This window comes from Toxoplasma gondii, chromosome III, assembly GCF_000006565.2.
Source record: "Toxoplasma gondii ME49 chromosome III, whole genome shotgun sequence".
Classification (NCBI taxonomy): Eukaryota; Apicomplexa; class Conoidasida; order Eucoccidiorida; family Sarcocystidae; genus Toxoplasma; species Toxoplasma gondii.
In genome coordinates, this window is record NC_031470.1 from 930,058 (window position 1) to 953,298 (window position 23,241).

General features: G+C 51.0%; 3 protein-coding genes across 3 annotated transcripts; 2 read left to right on the forward strand and 1 right to left on the reverse strand.

The window, feature by feature from the left end:
* Positions 1 to 149: 149 nt before the first annotated feature.
* Positions 150 to 4,594, forward strand: TGME49_253410 (hypothetical protein). The gene is made up of 4 exons (XM_018781008.1): positions 150 to 1,073; positions 1,360 to 2,035; positions 2,699 to 3,127; positions 3,518 to 4,594. Exons 1-4 carry the CDS (start codon positions 964 to 966, stop codon positions 3,692 to 3,694), a joined length of 1,392 nt encoding a protein of 463 aa, XP_018638183.1. The 5' UTR covers positions 150 to 963; the 3' UTR covers positions 3,695 to 4,594.
* Positions 4,595 to 5,399: 805 nt separating this feature from the next.
* TGME49_253420 (PQ loop repeat-containing protein) lies at positions 5,400 to 10,848 on the reverse strand. The gene is made up of 7 exons (XM_002369358.2): positions 10,182 to 10,848; positions 9,806 to 9,931; positions 9,520 to 9,601; positions 8,470 to 8,742; positions 7,486 to 7,634; positions 7,069 to 7,116; positions 5,400 to 6,317 (listed from the first exon to the last, which is right to left on the reverse strand). The coding sequence occupies exons 1-7, from the start codon at positions 10,677 to 10,679 to the stop codon at positions 6,261 to 6,263; spliced, it is 1,233 nt and encodes a 410-aa protein (XP_002369399.2). The 5' UTR covers positions 10,680 to 10,848; the 3' UTR covers positions 5,400 to 6,260.
* A 1,723-nt stretch (positions 10,849 to 12,571) lies between these two features.
* Positions 12,572 to 23,241, forward strand: TGME49_253430 (asparagine synthetase, putative). Its single transcript, XM_002369359.2, has 14 exons — positions 12,572 to 12,937; positions 13,054 to 13,256; positions 13,572 to 13,656; positions 13,939 to 13,992; positions 14,553 to 14,695; positions 15,660 to 15,854; positions 16,299 to 16,784; positions 17,193 to 17,331; positions 17,674 to 17,785; positions 18,094 to 18,198; positions 18,529 to 18,670; positions 18,914 to 19,029; positions 19,393 to 19,520; positions 19,739 to 23,241. The coding sequence occupies exons 3-14, from the start codon at positions 13,577 to 13,579 to the stop codon at positions 19,803 to 19,805; spliced, it is 1,767 nt and encodes a 588-aa protein (XP_002369400.1). The 5' UTR covers positions 12,572 to 12,937; positions 13,054 to 13,256; positions 13,572 to 13,576; the 3' UTR covers positions 19,806 to 23,241.

Below are 23,241 nucleotides of genomic sequence, written 5' to 3' on the forward strand. Positions count from 1 at the left end.
GTTTTAAGGACTTAGGCAGGTGACCCTTTGCGTCGAGGGTGTCCTGGTAACAAAGAAGATTGCGCATGAAAAACGCGTGCGCCTTCGTTTGTGAAGCTGCGACTGACTTAGGAATTGCAGGCTCTGTCTAGTGTGCACATTCGGAAAAAAGAAAAAGGAGGCAGCACCACTGATTCCTTCGTCGGCGTTATTCTGAACAAAGCGATCCGCGAAAAAACCAGGTGCGTCCGGCCGAAGGAGCTTGCCAAGCGTAACGCAAAGGCACCTTTTCGGGGGCAAAACGGCGAACCTTGTTCCGCCGGACTCAGACCAGAAAACAGCTTCTACTTACAAGTGATTCACAGCTTGCAAAATTTCCACCCAGCAAAAGGAGCTCGAGAGTTGAATCTCACATCTCTCTCGTATGCAGATGCCGGCACACATTTTCTCGTTGCTAGGGTCGCTGCTGTCGAATGGGAATCTTTGGGTTCCCATTGAACTCGCTCTGTAACGAAACGAAAAGTCGATCCGACCATCTGGTCCCTCCAAGCGATTGTTTGCTATCGTTTCGAGGGTTCTCACGGGCGTGGGAATCCTCGTGTTCGCTCCTGCTTACCGCCCTCGGCACGTGTGACTGAGGGCCAACGCGACACAACAACAGTGAGCTGGCTGTTGTCCGCCAGAATATCAAAGTCAACGAAGGAAAGCCGATTTCTCTCGCCATAACCAAGGAGTGTCTCTGAAGACAAAAGGAGGGCTACAGGAGACCCGTCCAACGTTTTCTTGTGTTGGACAGTTTCGTTCCTGCACCGGAACATCTGGGCGTAACAACCTATCTTCTGGTTTTCTTTCTCTGCCGTCTCCTCTCCCGCGTTCGTCTCTTCCGCTATCCTCCTTCTTGGGTCTGCCAAACAATATCTCTAATTTCTTACCTTTCCTCTCTACTGCTTTTCTCTCTCTGCGCCTCTTGTTTTGTCGTTGGCAATGGAAGCAAGGCCTGAGCAGGCGTCGAGTGCGTTGCGCGACGCCTGGCTGAAGAAGAAGGGTCTGTCTCTCGTCCCGCTTGGGCTCGACGAAGAAGAACGCGAATTCTGGTGAGTCTTGGAGAAAAACAGAGGACGAAGGAGTCTGGACGTGCCTGTGCATTGCAGCTACTTTTCGTAAGGCCAATTCGTCTTGATCAGGCACGACGGAGAGGTAAAGTGATCTTGGTGATGAAAAGACTTTCCGCTCCATCTCCACCTTTTTCACACTTCATTGAGCGTTTTCTTCTGTCGCCTACTTCCTGACCCTGCTCGTTGTGAACCATTCCCCGCGTCAGCTTCACCTGGCGTGTTTTGGTGAATTCTGTCAAACTGCTGAGTCGTTTCTTGCACGCAGGTGGGGTCTGAGACGCTTCCTTCGCCTGCAGCTCGAGCGCGTAGTGGAAGAAAGCTGCCGCGAGCGTTCCTTCTCCTCCTGCTCTTCGTCCTGTTCTGGAGACGCGTCTTCTCCCTCTGCCGCTTCTTCCTCTGCTTCACCTGTGCGACGGACGGAGAAACGAAGGAGGTCGCCCGACAGCGAAACCAAGGGTGCGTGCGTCGAGAGCCGAGGCAAAATGGCAAAGACCGCGCCTGCGGCTGTCTCCTCCGGGGACGCGCGCAGATGCGGTGAAAACGTCAAGCGCCAGGCGGCAGCAGGCGAGGACGGACACACCGGAAACCCCGGGTGCGAGGAAAAAGAGCGAGCAAGCGAGGGAAAGGAGACAGAAGCAACGCGAGATGGCGCGCCAGACGGTGCAGGAGAAAGCGGAACGAACGCGTTCGACGACAAAGACTGCGACGAGGCAGAGCAGATCGGCGAACGGGGAGACAGAGGTGCAGAACAAAGAAGGGAAAGATACAGAGGAGAAAAAGAAGAACAGAGAGACTCAGGGAGAGAAGACGATGGTGAGACGGGTCCAAAGAGTCTGGTCGAATCTGGGCCCCCGAGCTCGGCCTACCAGATTGAAGGCTCCGACTTGACAGGAGAGAGACGCGTCTCCTGCTTCACACAGAGAGGGACTTCTGCTTTGGAGGTCAGTCAAACTCCCCAGCTGATTCGCCAGACACACGTAGGGCGAGGCGAAAAACGGTTGTAGACCGGCGAGCGTTTCCCCAATCCAGTGCTCTGCTATCGGCATTGACACTGACCGGCATTTCAACCCCATATCACTTCACTCAGTTAAGAAGTACCAGGCTGAAGTTCTGGGCGAACCGACCTAAAATCGTGGTGTCTTTCTGCTGCATTTGGGGGAGAGCAGACTGCCACGGAGAATGAACGGGGTAAAAGGAAGAGAAAATACGAAAGGAGGTCAACAGAGAATGCAGAATGCGCTGCTTCCGACACATTCGTCAAAACAAACCAGGTCGGCCTTCGCTGTGTTTTGCTGCCAAGTGTGTTTCGATGTGGATTAACTTTCACTGAGGTGAAGAAACGCGACAACGAAGAAACAGAGGAGAACGGAAAAGAGATACGACACCGAAAACGGACTCAAAGTAGACGGCGGAGAGAGATTGGTTAAAGACGCGCCCAGGACGAGGAAACAGGTGCTTAGGAGGCCACCTTGACTTCTCTTTCGCTGCTGATCTCTCTTGCTCTGGCTCCTCATTCTCCACTTCTCTTGCCTCGACGTTGTCTCGATTCATACTTTCCTCCAGAGTCCTGCATCTTCGCAGTTGTTTGTTGCCGTTGTCTGCAGTTGAGCTTCTGCCTGGCCTTCTCTCGCAGAGCGCCTCCGGTGTATGGACACCCAGCCACCGGGGTTCTGCTGCTGCTGCAGAGCGCCCTGCGGACGCGGTGCTCCTCCGATTGTTCTCTCACCTCGCGGCAGAAACGGAACGGAGAGCGAGAGGACCACGGGAGTGCGAAGGGCGAGCAGGAGAAAAGAAGTGGAAACGAAGTTCACAACGTTCTTGAGACGCTGAAACGCGTGTTCAACCCTGTCGCACACGAAGCCCCGACGAAGCGCGAGACTGTGGGCTGTCCTGGCCGAACAGGAGGAGAAAAGGACAGAAAAGGAGAAAGAGACGGAAGCGAGGGAGAAGAGCACCTCACGCTGCACATGCTCGTTCTTGACCATCAGATTCGAACGCTGTCTGCAGAGTGGATTGCAGACTGGATTGTTCTGGTGAGAAGACCGAACGCAGAACGGAGGAGAGCTTAGACGCGACACAATTTAATGTGGTACGAGAACGCCAACTCCTGCGGGAACTCTGGAGGGCTGGTCGATAGTGAAGCGTTGAAGACAGAAACGGACTGTAAATACGGCGAACGAGTCAACGAGAAGCCACTTATGAAACGTAAAGACGCACTGGGAGTTCGTGAGGAATGTGACGAACTTCTTGAACCTATGGCTGTGCGTCCAGGTTCCTCGGCCGATCGTGAGGCACCACAGATTCCGGATAGGTTCGTCTGTTAACGATTTTTCTCTCTTCTTGATGCTGTCTCCTTTCTGCTTATCTCGTGTGTGCGCGCACCCTGACTTCGTCTCGCTGTATCTGACTGCTACTCTTTGCAGTACTGGCTTTCGCTCTTCCAAGCTGTCTTCTCCTACCTCTCAGTTCGCGGGGTCTACGTACAGAAGCTCGCCAAACGAGCGCTCGGACAACCGCTCCGCGCCTTCTTTGCGGCGACGACGCATTCGCGGCGCCGGGCTGTTCAAGAGTCGAACGACGACAAAAGGGGCAGTCCCTGAAGAAAGAGGAGGACCCAGAGGAGACAGCGAAGGCGACTTGGAGCAAACACGGATGAATGCGAAAGAGCAAGAAGAAAAAGAAAGCGAAGGGAAAACGCAGACCCCAGTCACGATAAGGTCTTCAGTGCGCCTTTACAGGGACTTTGGAGAACGTGAGAAACGCTGGCGAGTCCGTGCCTCATCCCGTCTCTGTCTAGTGCCCCTTTCTTTTCCTCTTGCTCGTCTCAACATCTCTCTCCTGTATCCGCACGTCCCCTTTTTTCTGTGTCCTTCTCTACTCTTTTCTTTTTCTCCTGTACGTTCACTTTTCTCTCTTCTGTACGTTCGACTCTGTTGTATCTTTGTCCTCTTTCTTCTCCCCGGGCCCTCTTGTGTGCCTTTTTCAGCAGATCTGTTTTTCGTTCTTGTGGAGCAGAGCTAAAGAGGGTCCGAGAGCTGCATCCTTTGCAGCGACTTCGCCTGGGCACACACAGCCGTGCTAGCCCCCCCTCTGTGAACACAATTACTGTGAGGTGCAAATGCTTTCTTTCTGGAGAGATCTATGCAGGAGTTTGGCGATTATGATTTCCAATTAATATAAATTTTATGACATTGTTGAGGGATTTATAATGTACTGCATGCACTGTCACGTTCATTATTGTAGCGGGAAAAAGTATCCATATGACGAGAGTTAAATATCTGTGGATATGAAACCCTTTTACTGACAACTGCAGCATTTGCAAAACCGTACCCACAAGTGCGTCTCCTGGTTCTGCGTGTCAGTTCAGTCTGGACTGCCGCGACGCTCAGAAGTCGTTTGGCCTCTCAGAGAGCTCAGGTGTTGCTCCTCGCTTTTTCGTTGATGGTGAACAGGAAAGAAGACAGCGACTTGTTCTCTCACATATGAACGTCTTTCCCCGCAAGTCTACATAGTCGATCGGAAACGAACTATCTTTAGATGACCTTGAACCTCTTCACGGGGAACTGTTGTTTCTGACTCTCACTTGTGACAGTCTGTTCAAAAGAAGGGTGCTGTAGCCGACCGGAACAGATTCCATCGATGTGACAGTGAATACGCGGGAGTAGCGCATCAGAGGAGAAACCGAAGCAAGCGGGCACCCTACACGCATTTAGCGACGTGTATTCGTTGGGACCGGTCGAGGAACTCCAGAAAGAATAATCTTTCTACAGACCCTCGCGCACCAAAACAAACCAAAACTGCCCGTTTTACCGGGCATTGCCACAATGAACGAGAAAAAAGTAGGTGCTTCACCGAAAGACGGGTGGCATTCAAACTCTGTCGTAAACCAACGGGAGACAGCACTTGTGACGGAATTCGCCGACACGGCGCCTTTCCTGTCATTCTGTATTCGTTCCTTCACCTCTGTGTGGAAACTCCTGGGTGCCTGTTTCCAGCTTTCTCGCTGCGTGTGCGTTGCTGCTTTTTCCTCGACGCCTCAAAAATGCTCCTCGCCGTGACGCTTCCTTTGCGTATCAGTGCTGTCCAATGTGAATCAAACCCTTTCGCTGTAGAAGGTTGCATGCCTTCTTGACTTTCTCGTTCCGACTGTTTACAGGTTAGGGTGGTGCTGCAGTCATTATCAACTCTTTTCTCCACTACCATTTATGGTGCATTGTCCTCTCGACGATGTTCTCTAACGTAGCTCTGAAACGATTCTCAGGGTATGGAAATGTATTTTATCATGTTTTTATATGTTGTGGTAGAGCGTTTCACATATCGTCGACTGAATTTCCTCCCGCTGAAAAAGAACGTTTCTCCAGCCAGACGGGGTTCTTGTCAAACACGGATGAAGGGAAGCTACCGTGGAAAAGCGATTGGAAACGAAGAGAGAGCAAGGGAGAAGTGAATCGAGGAAAAACAAAGCTGCATGCAAAAAAGCAAAATACCAACCTCTACGGCCACACGTGGCGAAAGAAAGGTAAAACGCCCCGCACATGAGAAGACGAGAAAGGAACGATCCAGGACACAAAGGAGAAAAAGAGGATCCAGACTCGAAACAATCTTGAGGGGAGGAAACTAAAGGGAGACAAACCCACCACGTTAAAGGTGCATTTGTGTGTGGGAGGGAAGAAAAGGACGAAGGACCCTCACGAATGCTACCAAGAGAACACATTGCGCACAGCCTCTTAGAGATGAACGAGTAAACTGGAAACACCGAAAGACAGCATATGCGTGAAGACAAATGAGGTAAAAACGGAAACATACGCGAGGCGAGCGAACGCTTCACCTCTCTAACATGACAAACAGAGGTGTGAGACGCGAGTGTTCGAGTGTTTTTTCGGCGAATTTCCTTCTTTCACAGAGCCGGAGCGCTTTCAAGCGTCGAACTCGTCCAAGGGACGGACTTCAGCTTCACAAGCGCTCTCTCTCCGGAAAATGCTTGTGAAACAAGCCACGTTCAACCCTGTCTCCTCCCTTCCTTTGGAGCCTCTTTATGAGCCCAGCTGTGCAGAAAGGCAAAAGAAAAAAAAAGGAAGAGGTTCTTTTTACCCGACCCCCACAGACGCGCCTTGTCGGTCCGGAGTCCGCCGATCTCCACTGACGGCACTTTCCTTCTCTCCCGCCTCACGCCTCCTTCCGCTTTCCAAGCGCTTTCGCCGTGTTATCGCGATACAAATAAATCTGCGCATGCGTGGGGGAGACAGCGAAGAGTGGACAGTATTGATTGAACAGAGCAAAGATAAGCAACGTAGTTTTGGGTTAATCATGAACTCTGGAATTCGTCCTCAAGGTAGTGCGGCCGAGATTCTCCCTCTAAATGAACATGAAGGAACTGTGGACACTCGCATAACTGATATTTAGCGGCTGCACGACAGAACTTGCATCCCGTAAACTAAGTCCTTCAAGATGTAACCAGTAAACTATCTCGCCGTCGGGGCTTCCCAAAACAACCTCATAAATAATCCTGTCTTTTATTACACTGTTTTCCGCCCTGAAAACGCGGAAGTGCAGGCATGCGAAAGCGAGAGCGACCGGCGAAGAGACACGCGAGGGCCGTGAGCAGATTCTCTGCAGAGCTACTCGGCACATGAGTGTGTGCTTCATATCGACAAAAATGATTTGGGAAAGAGAAAAAAAGAGGAAACGGGAGTGCACCTAAGACGGCAACGAGAGGTTCTTAGCACGACCTATAGTAATCAAAACGGTCACACCATGACCACACTCTTTCCAGGATCAAACACCGAGTTAGAGGGAAACGCCTCTCGCTCGGATGTAAGCAGCGGTTTCTTCCCAGCGCCACTCAGCGAACAACACAGAAGCCGCTGCTTGTCGCCTCGCTGCCCGGTACCCACCCCTGGCTTTTGCTGCGAAGCGCGTAGTCGCCGTCGTTCGTTACAGCCCTTCACGTGAGAATTGTCGCATTTCGACTCACCTGGAAAAGCGGAATCGCGTTCAGGATCGTGGCGAGAGTGCAAGATAACTGGACACAAAGGGAGAAACAGTCAGCAAGAAAAGCACGAAGGACAAGCGATCAAGTGGCAGACAAGCATGTGAAAAAACAACAAACAGACTGAAACCCGCACATGCCTCTACAAGCATATGCACGCATCGTCATAAATATATATATATATATATATATATATGTTTGATTCTGTGCACGCATACCTATACGTACCAGTTTACGTATGTCTCTATGTGTAAACAGTTGACATCATGTCCTCGAAGACTTCGCCTTCGAGGCCGAGGCCTTCGAGCCTGGCGAACGCCTTGGAAGAGAGAAGCGCACCTCAGGAACAGCGCACTCTGTGAAGAATAACTCCCGACTGTCTGGTCAGCACGTCATGCTCACCACCACAAATTGGTCAGACAGAGAGACCATCGATGTGAAGAGACGCGCCAGGTTTCCACAGAGCATGAGGCCCGCCGTGACTGCCGAGAGCTGGCCGGTGTGCTTTTGCGTCCAGTTCTGTTTGATTTGAGGCAAGCGCGAGCAGAAGACTGAAAACACGCCGGGACAGCGCAACGCAGAGACAGAGCTTGAACGGTGCAAGACAAAAACACAGAGACGTTTCCGGGAGACAAAGGCCACAAAACCATTGACTGGGACGAGGGACGGGAGAGGAGCATGGGTAGCACAGCAGGAAACAACCTGAACAAGACACTGGCGAACACCTGAGTGTCGAAGGACAAGGGTATAGCCAGGGGCTCGAACTCAGTCCCACGATTCTTGGCTGCAGCCATCACAAGGAGACTGTCACAGTGAAACGTCGAACACGTTAATGGTCAAGAAAGGAAAGAGAGAAGGAGGCACGACACCTTGCACTAACGGCAGAGGCGATGTGAAAATTGACTGTCAAGGAAAACGCGAAAAGCGCTCGCTGACGAAAGACATGCAAGAAGCGCCTGGTCGCGTAACCGGAAACAGGCGGGCTCCAGAGAAATGAATCCGGCGCAAAAACCGATGGAGAGTCACTGAATGTTGTATCTACATGTACATCTCTAATAAAACCATGCCTAGTTTACCTGTTAAAATAGGTGAAGCGAATCGTAGGATAAGAGCTCGCATCACAGCACACGTCACCAGGCACGAGATACTAAGCAGGTAACAACTGACGCTCGACTTCCTCCAAGAACGAAGGACAAAGACTACGATCCTGGTCCTGAGAAGTCGCAGTGGAAAGGCAAAACAACGTGAACGCTGTCGCCGTTCGCACCTGTGCGTCTTCGTGATTCATTTCTGAGTCACTGAAACCAGCGACAGGAAGACAACACAGAGCGTAATACCCGCAGAGCGAGAGAACACTGTCTGCAATCTCTGAGCTTTTTGACTCACGGAGAGGAAAGGGGGCGAGGCCAAGGCCCATCGCCAGGCGTCGAGAGAACAAGCTGTCTCTGCCGAAAACCAGGTAGCCACAGGCGACAGAGGCACCAAGAAGAAGGACGGCCAGGGCACAGAGAACGCGCTGGAAGAGTGTGAAGGTGGCGAACGGAGCGTCTGTCGAGGTCGCGGTGGCCTGCCCGCTCTTCTCTTCTTCGATCGAGTGCCGGCCGTCGCGAGCACTTCGGAACCGCCAGAAAAGAAGAAGCGTGCAGAGGTTCTGAAGTGCTGCAGGCGCGGAAAGAAAAAGTCATTGTTGGTTGACGCCGGGTATGCGTGGACAACACTGAGGAGTTCAGCCGCTACTGCCGGGAGTGTGGTAGAGTATGCACTCACAGCATTCCTTCCATGCCTTTTGTGTTACATCGAGACCACAAAAGTCGTGAAGCAGTGGTGGCAGGTTCCGTGCGAAAGATGGCGACCACGGTGACTCAGCTGCAAGTGGAGGAATGCTAATTCAGAAAAAGGAAGATGTCCGAGTCAAAGCCCATATGGCGCATGCATAAAGCGAACACACGAGGTAAACGGAGGAGTGAAGGAATGGCAAAGACACAAACAAGAAACTGAACGGTCCCGAAGGACAGGGAAACAAAGTCTCTGCGTCCGAGGAGACGGACAGCCAGAAAGTGAAGAGGAAGGCACTGGCGCGAAAACGGAGAAACGACGTGGGGAACGGAGACGCAACAATGTCATTCCTGGGTCGGCGCAACAGTGTAGATCAAACGGGAAACAACACAGGTGAATAACAAAGCAGCGAGTACACGTAGGTTGCGCATATAGCGAGCATTCTAAAGGATGGGAAGTCTACAATTTGAAAATGTGGAAATATATTCAGTAGAGCCATAGTGTTCAATCTGGCCAAAATGGGGAGAAAGGACGAAGCAGGTCGACGAGTTCGGTCTTTGAAAACTGCGGGTGTTCTGCTGTGTACTATCAGCCGTAGTTCAGGATTGCTTTCCCGACCAGCCCCTCTGAGACTTTCAAGAATACAGAGTCGCTACTTACAAACGAAGAGCATTTCTCCCCACGTTGTAAACGGATGTCTCTCAAGAACGTTGTAGGCGACGAATATCGAGGCGCTGATGGCCTGTAGGAGCGAAGGCAAGGGCCGTGGAAGAATGAGGGAGGCAAGAGTAGCACAAACCTGGCAGCGGATATTTGGCTTCTTTCTAGGATGCGTGCACTAAGAATGAAAAATAGAATGGAGAGCCAACGGGAGAAAGGCAAGCAGAATCCAGTGCCGTGTATGCGATTAGGAAGAGAGTTAAGCATTGACATGTGTTTCGCGCACCTCAACGAAAACCGACATCTCCGCCAGGCCTGCAACACTCTGGGCTCTCAAAATCTTGACGAGTTGGGGAAGCTTAACAAGACTGCCGCCGACGAGAATACCGATGCTCAGGCATGCACTGACAACCTGCAAAGAGAGAGACGCGGAGGCGGAAAGGATCTTGAAACGCTATCTTAGCAGAAAGGACAAAATCGGGTACATGGGACGCACGGTATAGCGGTCAGCTTCCTTTGACTGGTTCCGTAAGGTACTGGGAAAAAGCAGACTTTCGGCTTGTTGGAGAGCCGAGCGAAAGGCTACGGATGAAGCTCGCGAGCAGGAATGTCTATCTGGAAAAGGCGCCCTCCGTTCGGTTTCAAAAGAGTCTTGCGCGTACCTGTTTGGCGCACTGAAAGTCTTGGAACGGGGCCAGCAAAGTTTCTGTACACCTGGGATTGACAAGCAAGAATCCCCCGCCTTCTGCAGGCGAGGCAGTGGGCACTGCGGCTGACAGTTTTGCCATTGTTTGAAAATGTTTTCTTCCGGGAAGGTTCTGGTTCCGCCTTCTCGCATTCCAGGACGGTGCATCGAATCCAATTTTGCATACGAGCGAGAGACACGGGAAGACACACGGAACCGTCGTAGATGACGCTTCATAGAGTGAAGAAAGAACGCCGACACTTATCACACTATGTGTCCAGCGTGTTTCCAGTCGGTAGTTGAGCTTCAGACAAATCGGGGATACCTCGGTATCGATCCTCGCTCCGCGTCCGATTGTCAGCGTGTCAATTAACGAGCCAACACTACAAACCCGTAGAGACTCACAACCACGGAATAATGGCATCTCCGTTCTCACTGCACCATTTGTGGTGGAGGAGCTTTTCCATACGTTCATGTAGAACAGGCAAACCGAAATGCGAGAGTCGGAGACTTGCGCACTTTTCCACAGCGGACGCTGCACACATGCCAGACAGCCAATGGGAAAATCTCACCGAAGGCCAGCAGGCGAAACCGCTGTGGAACCTGGTGGAAGAAACCATTACGCGCAAAAACAAGAACGGGTAAACTGAAAGGTTAAACTACTGGGAAAGAGAGGGAAAGGGCCAAGACTATTTCACCACTCATACCCCTGGCACACAGCGCACTTGCTACGCGCATGTGGCAAACCAGCGTCTGTGTCGTTAAAATGGAAGGCAACGCGGAGGCTAAGCACTTGAAGAAGAAACATGGGGCTTTGTACTGTTTCTTTTTTTATCGGTAGTGTTACGGACACAACGTGTCCGTGATCGAAAATATGAAAAGGCCGAATTTCCGTTTTCTCGTCCTGCAAGCTTTCTGTAGTGTGAACTATGTTCGGCTTCGATTGCTCGTCATGTTAATCTGTATCTCTCGTTGAGTCGCCACAGTTTGGCAGTAACTGAGATCCGCGCAAACCGGATTCTAGACCATTTCTCCTCACATCAAATGAAAATGGCAGGCCGAAGGCATTCCTGTCGCTCAACGACTCTTTGATCTTGAAAAGCTCTGCTCAGAACCTTTCAGGTTATCCACTTGTTTCGGTAGCTTCAATGGTGTTCTCTATTATGCATCGTGACACGGTCCGGGAAATTTGCATCGAATGGAGTTTTAACTGCAAAGTAAAAGGAGACACAGTTCGTGTAGCTCACCGGAAGATATGAGCCTCTTCTGGGGCAGAATGGCATTCGTGACCTTTTGAGGCAGGTTCCTAGTACAGAAACTGCGGCCACTGCAGCCGTTTAGACAACGATACTTCTTCCCAATTCTGGTGATACAGAACCGGTTCACAGTTTCAATCCTTCCAGTTTGTCTTGCTTTTCCCGAATTTAAAGACGATAAAGGCAGACTTGCTTTTCCCCTACCGGCCAGTCGCACTCCAGATATGTTTTGGGTATTCGGAAACACGCACGAAACTTTGTCATTCGCATAAGGAATCGCGATGTGTCACGTCACACACGTGAGAAAGTGTCGGTTTTGCAGCTTAAATTGTGGCGTTCCAGTCAATGAAACAGTTAGCCGTGTTGGAATTGTCCTTTCCACGTACCCGCGATGTACAGGTATCAACGCGCCTACAGTACAGGATTGTTGAATCCGCTTTCCGTTCACTGACACACAGAACACGGAAACGCCGGATGTGAACCACCAGCTTGCCGCTTCGTCGTTCATCAGTTTCAAATAGATTGGCAGAGCAACATCCTGGACCTGCGTTTCCTCTTGATCGAAAGAGGGTAACACTGGTTTGCCAGTTTCAGCTGATGAGTTTCTATCACCCGCGGAAGTGTGAATCCCAAGGCGGCATATCTGGTAAAACCAACGATGGCATGAACATACGACGCCAGCTGTAAATGTTAATTCTGCTTAAAGTGTAGCGGACACACCGTGAACCCTGCGCTGGTTACTCGCAGATATCTGTCCGTTGTCATTCTAGCTCGCCGCTGTGCTAAAAACGGTGCAGTACAAGTGTTCTTTCCCCCTAATCAACGCATGCGGTAATACTAGCACTGGAAACAGCCAGTTCGTAACGTGTGCAGAGTCAGACGCTGCCTGAGACGAGACAGAGACTCCGAGCAAGAAGCAAGCTTTTACTGGAATGCAATTTGGCCATTGTCTGCAAAAGATAAATCTTCTGCTCCATGGAAGCACACAGATAAGCATCAGCATTTGTGTGCAGCGGCAGAATCTGTAGCTAGATATCGTTGTGGTCGCGGTGCTGTTCTTTGAGAACTCAGGAGGATGAGTTAAATTTTTTTTAATAGTTGATGGGCACAACCCTTGCGAGCCTCTCGCGTTTCCAGTTTCAACACGGCAAGTTTCTGCGACGCGGGAATGCCGGCCACATCATTGTGTTCCCACTGGAACGGTTACCCCTGCAGCATCGGATAATCCGTCTCGCGACATGTTCCTGCAAAAAGCGTTCTGCGGGCCGCCCAAACATCCGATTTCCCCAGATAAATAGCCAGCCGCTTGGTGCTCCGGCATAAGAGTCTCATAATTGATAGTATGTTTTTTTTAATGTGGCCAAAACAGGCAGATCTCTCGAGAATTACCTCGCCGGGTTTTCACGTTCTGTAAATGCGGAGGCCAGCGTCAAGCAGTTCCCCGTATCTGCATTTCTAGTCCTGCACTCATTGTCTGGTAACTAAACGCTCCACGCTACTAGGCAGAGACGCCAAGCTGCAGATTCCTCGACAACATCTTTTCCAACCAGGACCATTTTCTTTACATGCACACGATGTGCGATCGTCTTACAGGTTGCCATCTAACTCGGATCACTCGTTGCGGCTTGTCGGTCAACGTGAGACAATCGCACGATCTGCGACGCAGCGTCCTGGACCGGCTCACGCGCGCGCTGCGGTCCTGTCTCCCGCGTGCTGTAGCGTGCATCAGTCTTCGTCGTTTCCGGATTTCAACCCGGTTCCAGGGTGGAAAACTTTGCAGCTTCCAATAGTGCCCGGTAATGCGTGCGTCCAAGGTCTTTTCTTATGTGTGACGAGCTCGCCGTAGGTTTCGTCGTGTCGGTGACTTCGCACAGTATCGACCACAGAGCAGCTCCTTTCTTTGTGCACAGGAGGACAACAACCCCACACCCACAAGGCCAAAAATTTTTTTTTCGGGTTCTGCACCGCGATATTTTAGCATCTTAAAAGTTAGCCAAGCGCCTTCAGCAGGCCATCCGTGTCACCTGTCACACCGCCTATTCACTGCGTCTGGCAGTGGAGCATTCGTGAGACGCCTGTTTCGCCTGCATCTTTGTTTCCTTCCCCCACAGACGAAATGTGTGGAATCCTCGCCATTTTGATGTCCAGTTTGAGCCGAGACCAGTTGCGACAACTGGCTCTCGAGCGCTCGCGCCTGTAAGTGGGCTACGTAGTAGACATAACCACTTACAGTAGCAAAGAGGTACAGAGAATCGCAGACACGGTTTCGTACCGTGTCGCGATCTGAATTCAATCGTTCTGAAATCATACAGTTATAGAGTTGACAGAGTTGCATTTGTTGTTCGCTGTAAATATACTCTGAGACGGATAAACTTCTTCAGCTGCTGATTCCGTGAGGCCGAGGTGTGGCGTGCGTTCACGAGTGTGCGTATGTGCGCGGGTGTGCGTACACCCGAATTTCCTTGCTACTCTTCGCAGGAGCGTCTTTTACCGAGGGGGATTGGATCAAGAGTGTATGGGTAAAAGTCTGTGGTCAGTTACTCCGAATTTGGCGGGCATTCGCCCCTCCTGGACCGCGGACGCACATAGGCACCGGCAGTCCCTTACAGCGCTTCATGTGCCACGGATTCAGAGCACGCATCAGGTCCACCGTATTTTCTCCCGCGAATACGAATTGGCGCTGCCTGTGGTACCCCCGGGTCTCGTAGCTCTAGTTACCGAAGTGTCTGTTCTCCTGTCTCTTGACTGTCCAATATTGAGCCATGCCAGCCGTATGAGTGACGCGACGTAGAGAGTGGCAGTTCATGCTATGGGACTGAGCCTTCACGTTTGGTAGACGGCGACCGAAGTGCGGTTTCTGGCAAAACGTTGGGTGGGACTTTCCCTTGGTTCCTCGTCAAGAGGGCTTACGCAGCACATCCGACGATAAACTACCGTTCGCGACTGAGTTCTGCAGCAGCCAGGGAGCGACGTACAGAGATACAGGTGCCGATTCCATCCGAGGATTAGAACCCCCAACTGCAGGCAGTCATTGCGGTCCTCATTTCAGCACATGTCTCTGGATTGTCCCGTCACTATTTTTTGAATCACAGGCTTCGCCACCGCGGACCCGACTCGAATGGCGTCCATGTGCAAGAATACTCCACGACCTTGTGCAATGCACTCGCCCACGAGCGCCTGGCCATCGTCGATCCGGCGACTGGAAAGCAGCCTTTGTGCGACGCGTCTGGCACATGTACGGAGGGCGTCAGCCGGCTTCAGAACCCTTAGCACGAAACTTGACGGTTACTTTCTCAAGACTTTGGTTTTTTGTTACCGCATCGAAGTTGTACTGTGCTAGAATAGTTTCGAGGACTGTCTAGCAAACCAGGCAGCGATGCCGTTCGTTACGAGGGAATCTCTGCCACTCCGAAGCGGCTGATTCTATTCATGTCTGAGGTATTGCTGTGTGTTGCATACGAGATGGCGCCTAGAAAACATCTATGTTGTGTGCCTCGAGTAGACCTCCAGAGATTTAAGGAAACGAGACATATAAATAACTGAACATTCAGCGGGTTGTCTGCTTGGTGTCTGCACTGTCTTTTCTTGGGCTGAGGCAACTGGCGCGGTGAGTCGCGGCGTATGAGCAGTTGTTTTCCGATGCGGCGTCCTGTTTGTCTGCTGCCGTTGTGTTTCTAATGTACACTCTCTGTGGCATGGCTGATGGCTAGGCTTCCCTGTATCGAGCCCGGCTTTGTTACTTGCCGGTTCTAAAGTGACGAGGCAGATGCCGACTGCTGGTGACAGAAGCGTGATTCCTGGCTTGGTTGCACAGCCATTTTCCAATCCACATGCGTGCTCGTGTCAGTTCCAGACGCCTTACCTATACTGTCTATACATAACTTATTAACAATACATGGCGTTACCACGGACACCCAGCACACGCACTGCCTCTGAGATGAGGGGAGTTTTGAGACATCTTGTCCACGTTTTTGGCTTTGATTCGGCCTATAAAAGCAACTTGTCCTGTCGGACGACGGTTCTCGAGGCCTGCAGAGGTCGCTTATCTTATGTTGAGGCCGGGGCTCTTCCTCTGTGCACAGAGGGCACCCATTGTGACTGCAGTCAAAAAAGGCCTGTGTATCGAGTGTGTGGAAGTTGTTTGGATCGCTTGTTTTCAGAACGAGATGCTCCTTATTCTGTATGTGGTGTTTCCTCAGTTGTCTGCGTGGCGAACGGAGAAATCTACAACCACGTCGAACTCACCAAGACATTGCTTCCCCCAGAGGAAGTTGCCAAGTGGAAAACGGCCAGCGACTGCCAGCCTCTCCCGTCTCTCTTCAAATTCCACGGGCCGAGCATTTGCGACAAACTCGACGGAATTTTCAGCTTCGTCATCAGCAATGGCGCCACTGGTCCGTCTACCTCACACGGCTACTTGCTGTGACTTGTTTCCACCCACGACCTCGTGCAACAGTTCGTAGTATTCGTATATCCGCGCATAAATGTGCATGTGTGTTTGTAACTGACAGTTTCACGCCGGCGTATGTGTGGATGTACAAATGCCCCGATTTTTTCAGTGCACTGACGGATGCGACGGTGTCTGCATAAGTCAAATCCGTGTGTGAATCAGTTGAGACGCCTGTGCACCAAAAAGATGCCCCGGTGTTTCATTGCGGCGGTTGTGCCACGATGGTGTGAAATGGTGTGTCGCTTCTGGCCCTCTGGTGCCGAAGTTACATTGGGCGAGTGAATCGCGGAAGGGATTTGAGACCGCAGCGCGGAGCATGGACATTTCGTGTGGAAAATCAAGTTTTGAAGCCACGATCGATCCGATCGTCCACTTGTCCGTGCTGCAGGCGAATTTATCGCTGCCCGCGACCCTCTGGGGGTCTGCTCGCTGTACGTCGGCTACGCGTCGGACGGGAGCATTTGGTTCGCGAGCGAGTTGAAGGCTTTGACGAGGGACTGCGAGCAAGTAACAGTTTTTCCTCCGGGGCACTTCTATCTCTCGACCATGAACGAAGGCAAGGGTGGTTTCCAGCGATACTACAACCCATCTTGGTGGGGGGTGGACAAGCCGCTGCCGACCTACCGCTGCGACCTGGGCCAACTGCGAGAGGCGCTGGAAGCTGCCGTCCGCAAGCGCCTCATGTGCGATGTACCTTTCGGGCTGATGCTGTCTGGCGGGGTCGACTCGTCCATCATCGCTGCAATTGCCGCCAAAGAATTTCAGAAAATGTCTGCCACCGAAAAAGGAAGTCACATCTGGACCAACCAGATCCACGCGTTCTCCATCGGCCTCAAGGACGGCCCCGACAGAAAGTTCGCGAAAATGGTTGCGGGTACGAGCAGCGAAAAGAGAGTGTGTGGATTGAGGACCAACCGCAAGAGAGGGAGAGCAAGGGGAAAGGGATAGTGGGAGGAGAGAATCTTTGCTCTCTAGCACAAGAGTGGAACACCGCTCGCGGGTCTTTTACATAGTTGTGGCACTGCCAAACACACGGGGGAAAAGTGACCCCAACATGCTCAAGTACATGCACATATAATGCATTTACACTTCTGTGTTGAGAGTGATTGTGCAGCATGAGTGTCAAGAGGTGAGCGGCGATAGGATGTTCGGGCACGTCTCTTTGCTTTGCCGGGAATAAGTTCACGGAGAAGGAGCGTTTCTAGTGTTGGACATAGGTGGTCATCTGCATGCGTATGGAAATACTAGGCTCGTTTTCTGTCTTTTTGCGCACTTTTCTCAGATATGCTGGGCACTGTCCACCACGAATTCACATTCGAGCTGGAAGAAGGTCTGGATGCTCTCGACGACGTGATCTACATGATCGAGACTTACGATATCACGACTGTTCGCGCCTCAGTGCCCATGTATCTTCTCTGTCGGTAAGGACAACGTAAAGTGTGTTTTTGCCGTTTTCTCCCGTCCTCCAAACAGACTAGAGTTAGGTTACGCTGTTCATGTCTTTGTTCGTAATGAGGTGCCAGTTGAGAGAGGAACGTAGAAAACCAGCTGTTCATCTCCCGCATGCAGGCGAATGTGCACGTGTTGGTCTTGAGTCGAGTCTTCAGTCGATTACAGGGAAACTCAGTTTCCTTGCTTTTTCTGTCGTAGGTGGCGGTCATGCACGATGATTGACAACCAGGCAGTTCCGAGATAAGCCTAAAAAACTCGGATGCATGCATATTTTGGGATCTGGCGTGCAACGCTTGTGTGTGTTTTTCCAGGATGATCAAGTCTCTGGGTGTGAAGGTCGTCCTCACCGGCGAGGGTGCAGACGAAGTCTTTGGCGGCTACCTCTACTTCCACAGTGCTCCAAACAGGGAGGCTTTCCACCGAGTACGTCTTTTGCTTCTTGCCCCAGGAATACAGAGTAGAAAACCGAGACAAGAGGACAGCGGAGGTGCGAGTAGAGATAGAGGCAACTGTGGCGTTCGAGTAGCGAACATAGTGACAGAGGTTGTTCTATTGACTACTGTCGTACGTGGTTGTTTTCTTTTTCTGACTCGGGGTATTCGGTTTTGTCTTGATTTCTGAGGGTCGAGTCAAGTTTTGTAGTTTTCCTGTTTTGTTTTTCCGGCAATGGCTTCCTTTCTTGTCGTCGTCTGATCGGTGTCCTGTTGATGTTTCTTTCTCCCGCGTTTCAGGAGTTGCAGAACAAGCTCAATCTGGTGCACTTCTATGATTGCTTGCGCGCCAACAAGACATCGATGGCCTGGGGAGTCGAGGCCCGTGTCCCCTTCCTCGATCGGGTAAGAAATGTTTCTGGCCGAGCCTCCCCCCTTTCCTCCTGCGAATTTCGAAACCAAGGAAGCATTCTATAAGGCAACAGTGGTCGTTTTCGTCTCTTCACAGTAAGCGTTGCATCTAGACTTTGATTTCTGCCTGTTTTATATGCATCCTCCTGAAGCGGCGGAGGTGCGGAGTCGATGTTCGGCGAAATGACAGTCGACCACGCGTGTTTTGGTGTGGGATGGGGCAACCGTCCCGCAAGAGACACTAGGATCATTTTCTGATGCATTCAATTGTGCGGCTATGGCCACAAAAGAGAGCTGTATTGTCTTCTACGCCGTGCTTTGCAGGGCTTCTTGGATTTTGCCATGTCCATCGACCCCGAAGACAAGATGTGCACGAACGGGCGGATGGAAAAACAGATTCTTCGAGACGCATTCAAAGGGTATCTGCCTGATGAAGTTCTCTACCGCCAAAAGGAGCAGTTCTCTGGTACGTCCAAGAGGCGGGCGCAGTGTAGTTAGGAGCGGACAAACATTCTTCTCAGAGAAACCGTTCGGTCTGCTGAATTATGTGGATGGTGGTAGTATGCCTGTGCGTTATGTGGTATCGTTTAAAAACGCAAGGGGGACTCTCTGTGTCTTGGAACAGAACATTTGCCGGTTTTTTTCGTTTCTCTCTCGAGGAGGCGCCATCTCATTCTACGTGTAAGCTTTTTTACGGTGCCAATCGCAGACGGAGTCGGGTACGCGTGGATTGACCATCTGAAGAGCTATGCAGAAAAAAAAGTAACGGACACCATGATGCGCAATGCGAAATTGCTCTTCCCAACCAACACTCCGGTGACAAAGGTAAGGAGTTGGTGGAAAATGAGACGAGAAAGAGTGCAAAATTGGTGAGCACAGAGAGCCGGCGAACGAACAGAAAGACAGATATCTAAGTTTGGCGGATTTCGTTGGTTTTGGATGTCCAAGGAAATCGACGAAGTTGCTACGGGGCCGGTTGATTGTCTGACACAGTTGACGAATCGATTCGCACCAAATTATGCCAGCGGTTGTTTTCTAGGAAACTCGGGTGCAGCAGGCTAGAGTTTTACTGTCGTCCCCCTTTTCCGTCACAGGGTCCTTTTCAGATGTGAAACGTGATCTCCACTGAATGTAACTCTTTTTCTTACGACGTGTGTAGACGCTGTCGTGTTTTTTTTTCGACGCCAGGAGGGATATCTTTACCGTGCGATTTTTGCCAAGCACTACAACAAAGGCAGCGCGGCACGTACGGTTCATACAGGCCCGTCAATCGCCTGCTCCACGGCCGCTGCACTTGAATGGAACGAAAAATTCCAGTAAGCAAAACGACTGAAGACATCCAGGGACTGGCTGTGCAGTAGTTATATTCCCTAGCCGTTCTGCAAATGTTTCCGTTCCACCTACGTGGCATTCACATTGTCGGTAACGGTGTGTGAACGTCACTGTACCAGCTGTGTAAAGCGTCTTCCCGTTTTCACCGCGCATCTCAGTCTTTAACACCGCAATTCATCGCTGTGTTGTGTTTTTGTCACAGGGAATGTATTGATCAGTCTGGAAGGTCTGTCGATGTCCACCAATTTCATCAAGGGCATCGGGATTAAGACAGCCTTGTAGAGTGTCGTTAGGTTGTAATAGAGAATGTTCTAACATTTAGTCAAATGGACTGGAGAGAATCGAAGCTCCAATAGAGGGGAAGATTTCGCTAGAGGGTGTCCTCCGGTAAATGGTATTCAACTCATCAACCGTGGGGACACTGACATTCGCCTTGTAACAGCACAGTGTTCTTGGCGTATTTATTCCGCTCAAGGAGGACAGTGGTGACATTTCCTTTCCTTCTGAAATGTATATATGTGTAGCCGTGCTTCGTGTCAGACATAGATGGGAAGAATGAATCCGGGAATACATTCACGGCGCTTGTACTGGCGGTACAACACGGTGGACACTTTGACGCATACAGCGTTCCCGCAGTAAACAGAATTAAACAAATATATGTAGGCATTTTACGATATGTATATGTTTAGCCCCCCCCCCCCCGAGCACCCTGGAGGGATCACGGAAGAAATCCGTACAAAACAGGCGAAAGGCGGCTCAGTTGGTTGGTAGTCACTTCTGCGTGACTACCATTTTTCGTGCGTATCCGTGCATTTTCGCAGTGCATGTTTACATAAGATGGTTCAGAATGGATTTTGTAGCGTTCTCGTCCCGGAAGAGAGTTTTGTAGCGGCTCCGCTAGTTCAGGTGACAGCCCACAACATTTCCAGTTAACCGTGCGAATATGGAAAATTGTTTTTCTTAGTAAGAAATGAAAACCTCGAAGAGAGCAAAGTGAACGTCGAGTGTGTCTGTCGATCACGCAAAGGCAACGTGAACAATTTTCACTGGAGACAGGTTTTACTTATAACTCCTGTTTGGGTCACTTACAAGGGAAACTGAACCGTACACTTCGCTTGAAGCACTGCACGCAGAAACAAAGACAGACGGAGGAAATTCCTCCATGAAGCTAAATAAAAGACTATACATACGTGGTCATCCTTTCACGCTGTGGGCCAGCTCTAAGGTCCAAAAATAGGAAGTGCATCGATGTCACGTGTCATAACCGGGAGTGGATGGCTCGTCGCCTACCTCGCCTATGCAGCTACCACGTCACAGCATTATTTAGCCTCGCTGTAATTGTGCTGAGGAGATGCTGCGCTGCATTAGGAGCCCATCAACGTGTCTGGATTGTTTCCTGGCCAATGTAGTTTCTCAGAGGTCAATTAGAAGCATCCTGTTTGGCGGAAAGCACATCCGGAAAACCAGCGCAAACGCCCTGGAAGCATCTCTTCATGTGGGATATGCCGCTTGCAATAAAATCTAGAGAGCAGGTTATGTTCATCAGCGACACTGTCTCTTATGATTCCGTTTCGGGTCCTCTAGATTGCATGTGCAAACAGTTCCTGCTACCGAATCCATTGGCATTTATGGTAAACCAGTTGAGAATGAACGCTTGCGGATATGAAATGGATCAGCAGCAGTTTCCTGTGGTGGTGTGGTTATGTACTTTCGTATTATCATATCTGTAATTCAAAAACGCCTCTAACTCCACTTCTGTCTAGTCACGGCTGGACCAGCCACAGCTTTAGGTGTCCTGTGGAATGGCAATTTTACACAACAGTTGAGCGACGGCCGTTTGGGGCATAAACGTGAACTCCAGAGCACCGCAAAACACTTCCCACTTTCCGGGATACCAACCCTGTTTTTCAAGCCTGCGGCTCCACTGAGTTGTCACTTGTGCAGAGCGTGTGGAATGGCATGCGATGCATGCGCAGTAAACAGACCTGCCGCGAAGGCTCCAGGGCGTTCTGTCAACAGAAACTGCCGCTTTTCAAAATAAAAGTAGGAGTGCACCGGGATGTACAGTGTGTCTGCGAAGCTATTCCTGGGCCATCCTCCCAGGCCACGGGGGAATTGAGTTCTGTCGTAACGCCATGGGCGCTCAAATTGCAACTGCACACTGCGCTGGTGGATTTCTCAAAACATTCGGCTCGTCGATGCTGCACTTTTCATGACAAAACGAAGGCGTTATCGTAGTCTATTCTTTCACGTCTGAGCAGTCACGGCCGCGTATTTACACGGAACACTCATGCAGCGGATGTTCTGTAGGACGAAGACACAGTTCTCTAGGCTCTGTGAGCATATTCTGCTGGGCAGGCTCCATCGGCCCATGCACACGTTCCAGTGATTTCATGCCTGCGCGAAGGAAGGAACGTCCAGTTCTGATAGTCCAACTATGTGTTTCCTTTTCACTGGAAATCAGACTGTCCCGACTCTCACGACCACCCGTACTTTGCAGCAGTCTCAAAATTGAAGCCCGTGAAAAACTCATTCTGACACTGTTCACTCGCAGCACGCAGCAAGCGTCACTCTGAAGTGGACTGTCAGATATCACACTTCGGACTCAAAGAAAAGCAGTCGAGCACTGGCCTCTGCCAGCGAGGTGGGGCAGTCGCTGAACTTTAAGGCGCTCCCAGTCAGCCGGCGCGTTCAGAAACGATGGAAGACCGTGTGAGACATGTATCTGGAACAGCATTATCAAGTGGTCGCCGTGCGACGTCCTACCTCCAAGGACAGGGAAGCAGGCAAGGTGATATAACAACTGGAGGGGGTGTAGCGACCAAGCACAGCGTTATCGGTGCGTCAGCCTCTGATGCGAATCGAAAAACGAGGCTCCCACGTTTCCGGCAGTCTGTTGGGAGTCAAAAGCTCGCCTCACCTCGCGCCGCTCGTCGATCAATTTACGCTACGAGGACGAAATTTGATACACGGGAATCAGGTGGCTCACCGGGACTCGCAGGAACGTCATTTGAAGGACAATCGTCCCTGGATCAGCGTGCCGGTAAACCAGAGAAGACTCTGGCTTTTAAAATTTGTTTTGTCCGCCGTCACGATGAGTTCTGGTCAGACAAAATATCAGTAAGATCTGACAATGAGTCTCCTCCCGAGATTTTGTGCTTGCACTACGATATCGCCGAGCGGAATATGTTCCTTGGCCTAAGCAACGGGACGCTCATGGCCTGGACAGACGCTTTTGAACCTGCCACTTCTTCCGATCCTCAGGCGTCTAGTAACGGTCCAACGGTTATGAAAGCACAAGGTCATTCAGGCGCAATCAGTTCTTTGGTTTTCCTCAGAACTCTTGCTCCGGACCGGGCTCTCCGAGACGACTGCAAAAAGCCACGGAATGACCATCCGCCAGGTGTGCCCGCCTCAAGTTCCCTGCAAGCAGCGCTTGTCTGCTCGAAAACTGTTGAGAGGGAAGGTGGATTCCTATTCACGGGATCTGCAGACAGGAACATCAAGCTGTGGGTTGTGGAACAGCGGAAGCTTGTATGTGTGCGGACTCTCTGCTTTCATGGAGGCACTGTTGTGTCCCTTGCATACTGCTTCCCATACCTTTTCTCTGCTTCCACCGATGGCACTGCGCTGGTATGCCGGGCTGAACAGACGTCGGGGAGCCTGAAATACCCCCATTTCACTGTCGTCGAAAGAGTTTTCGCC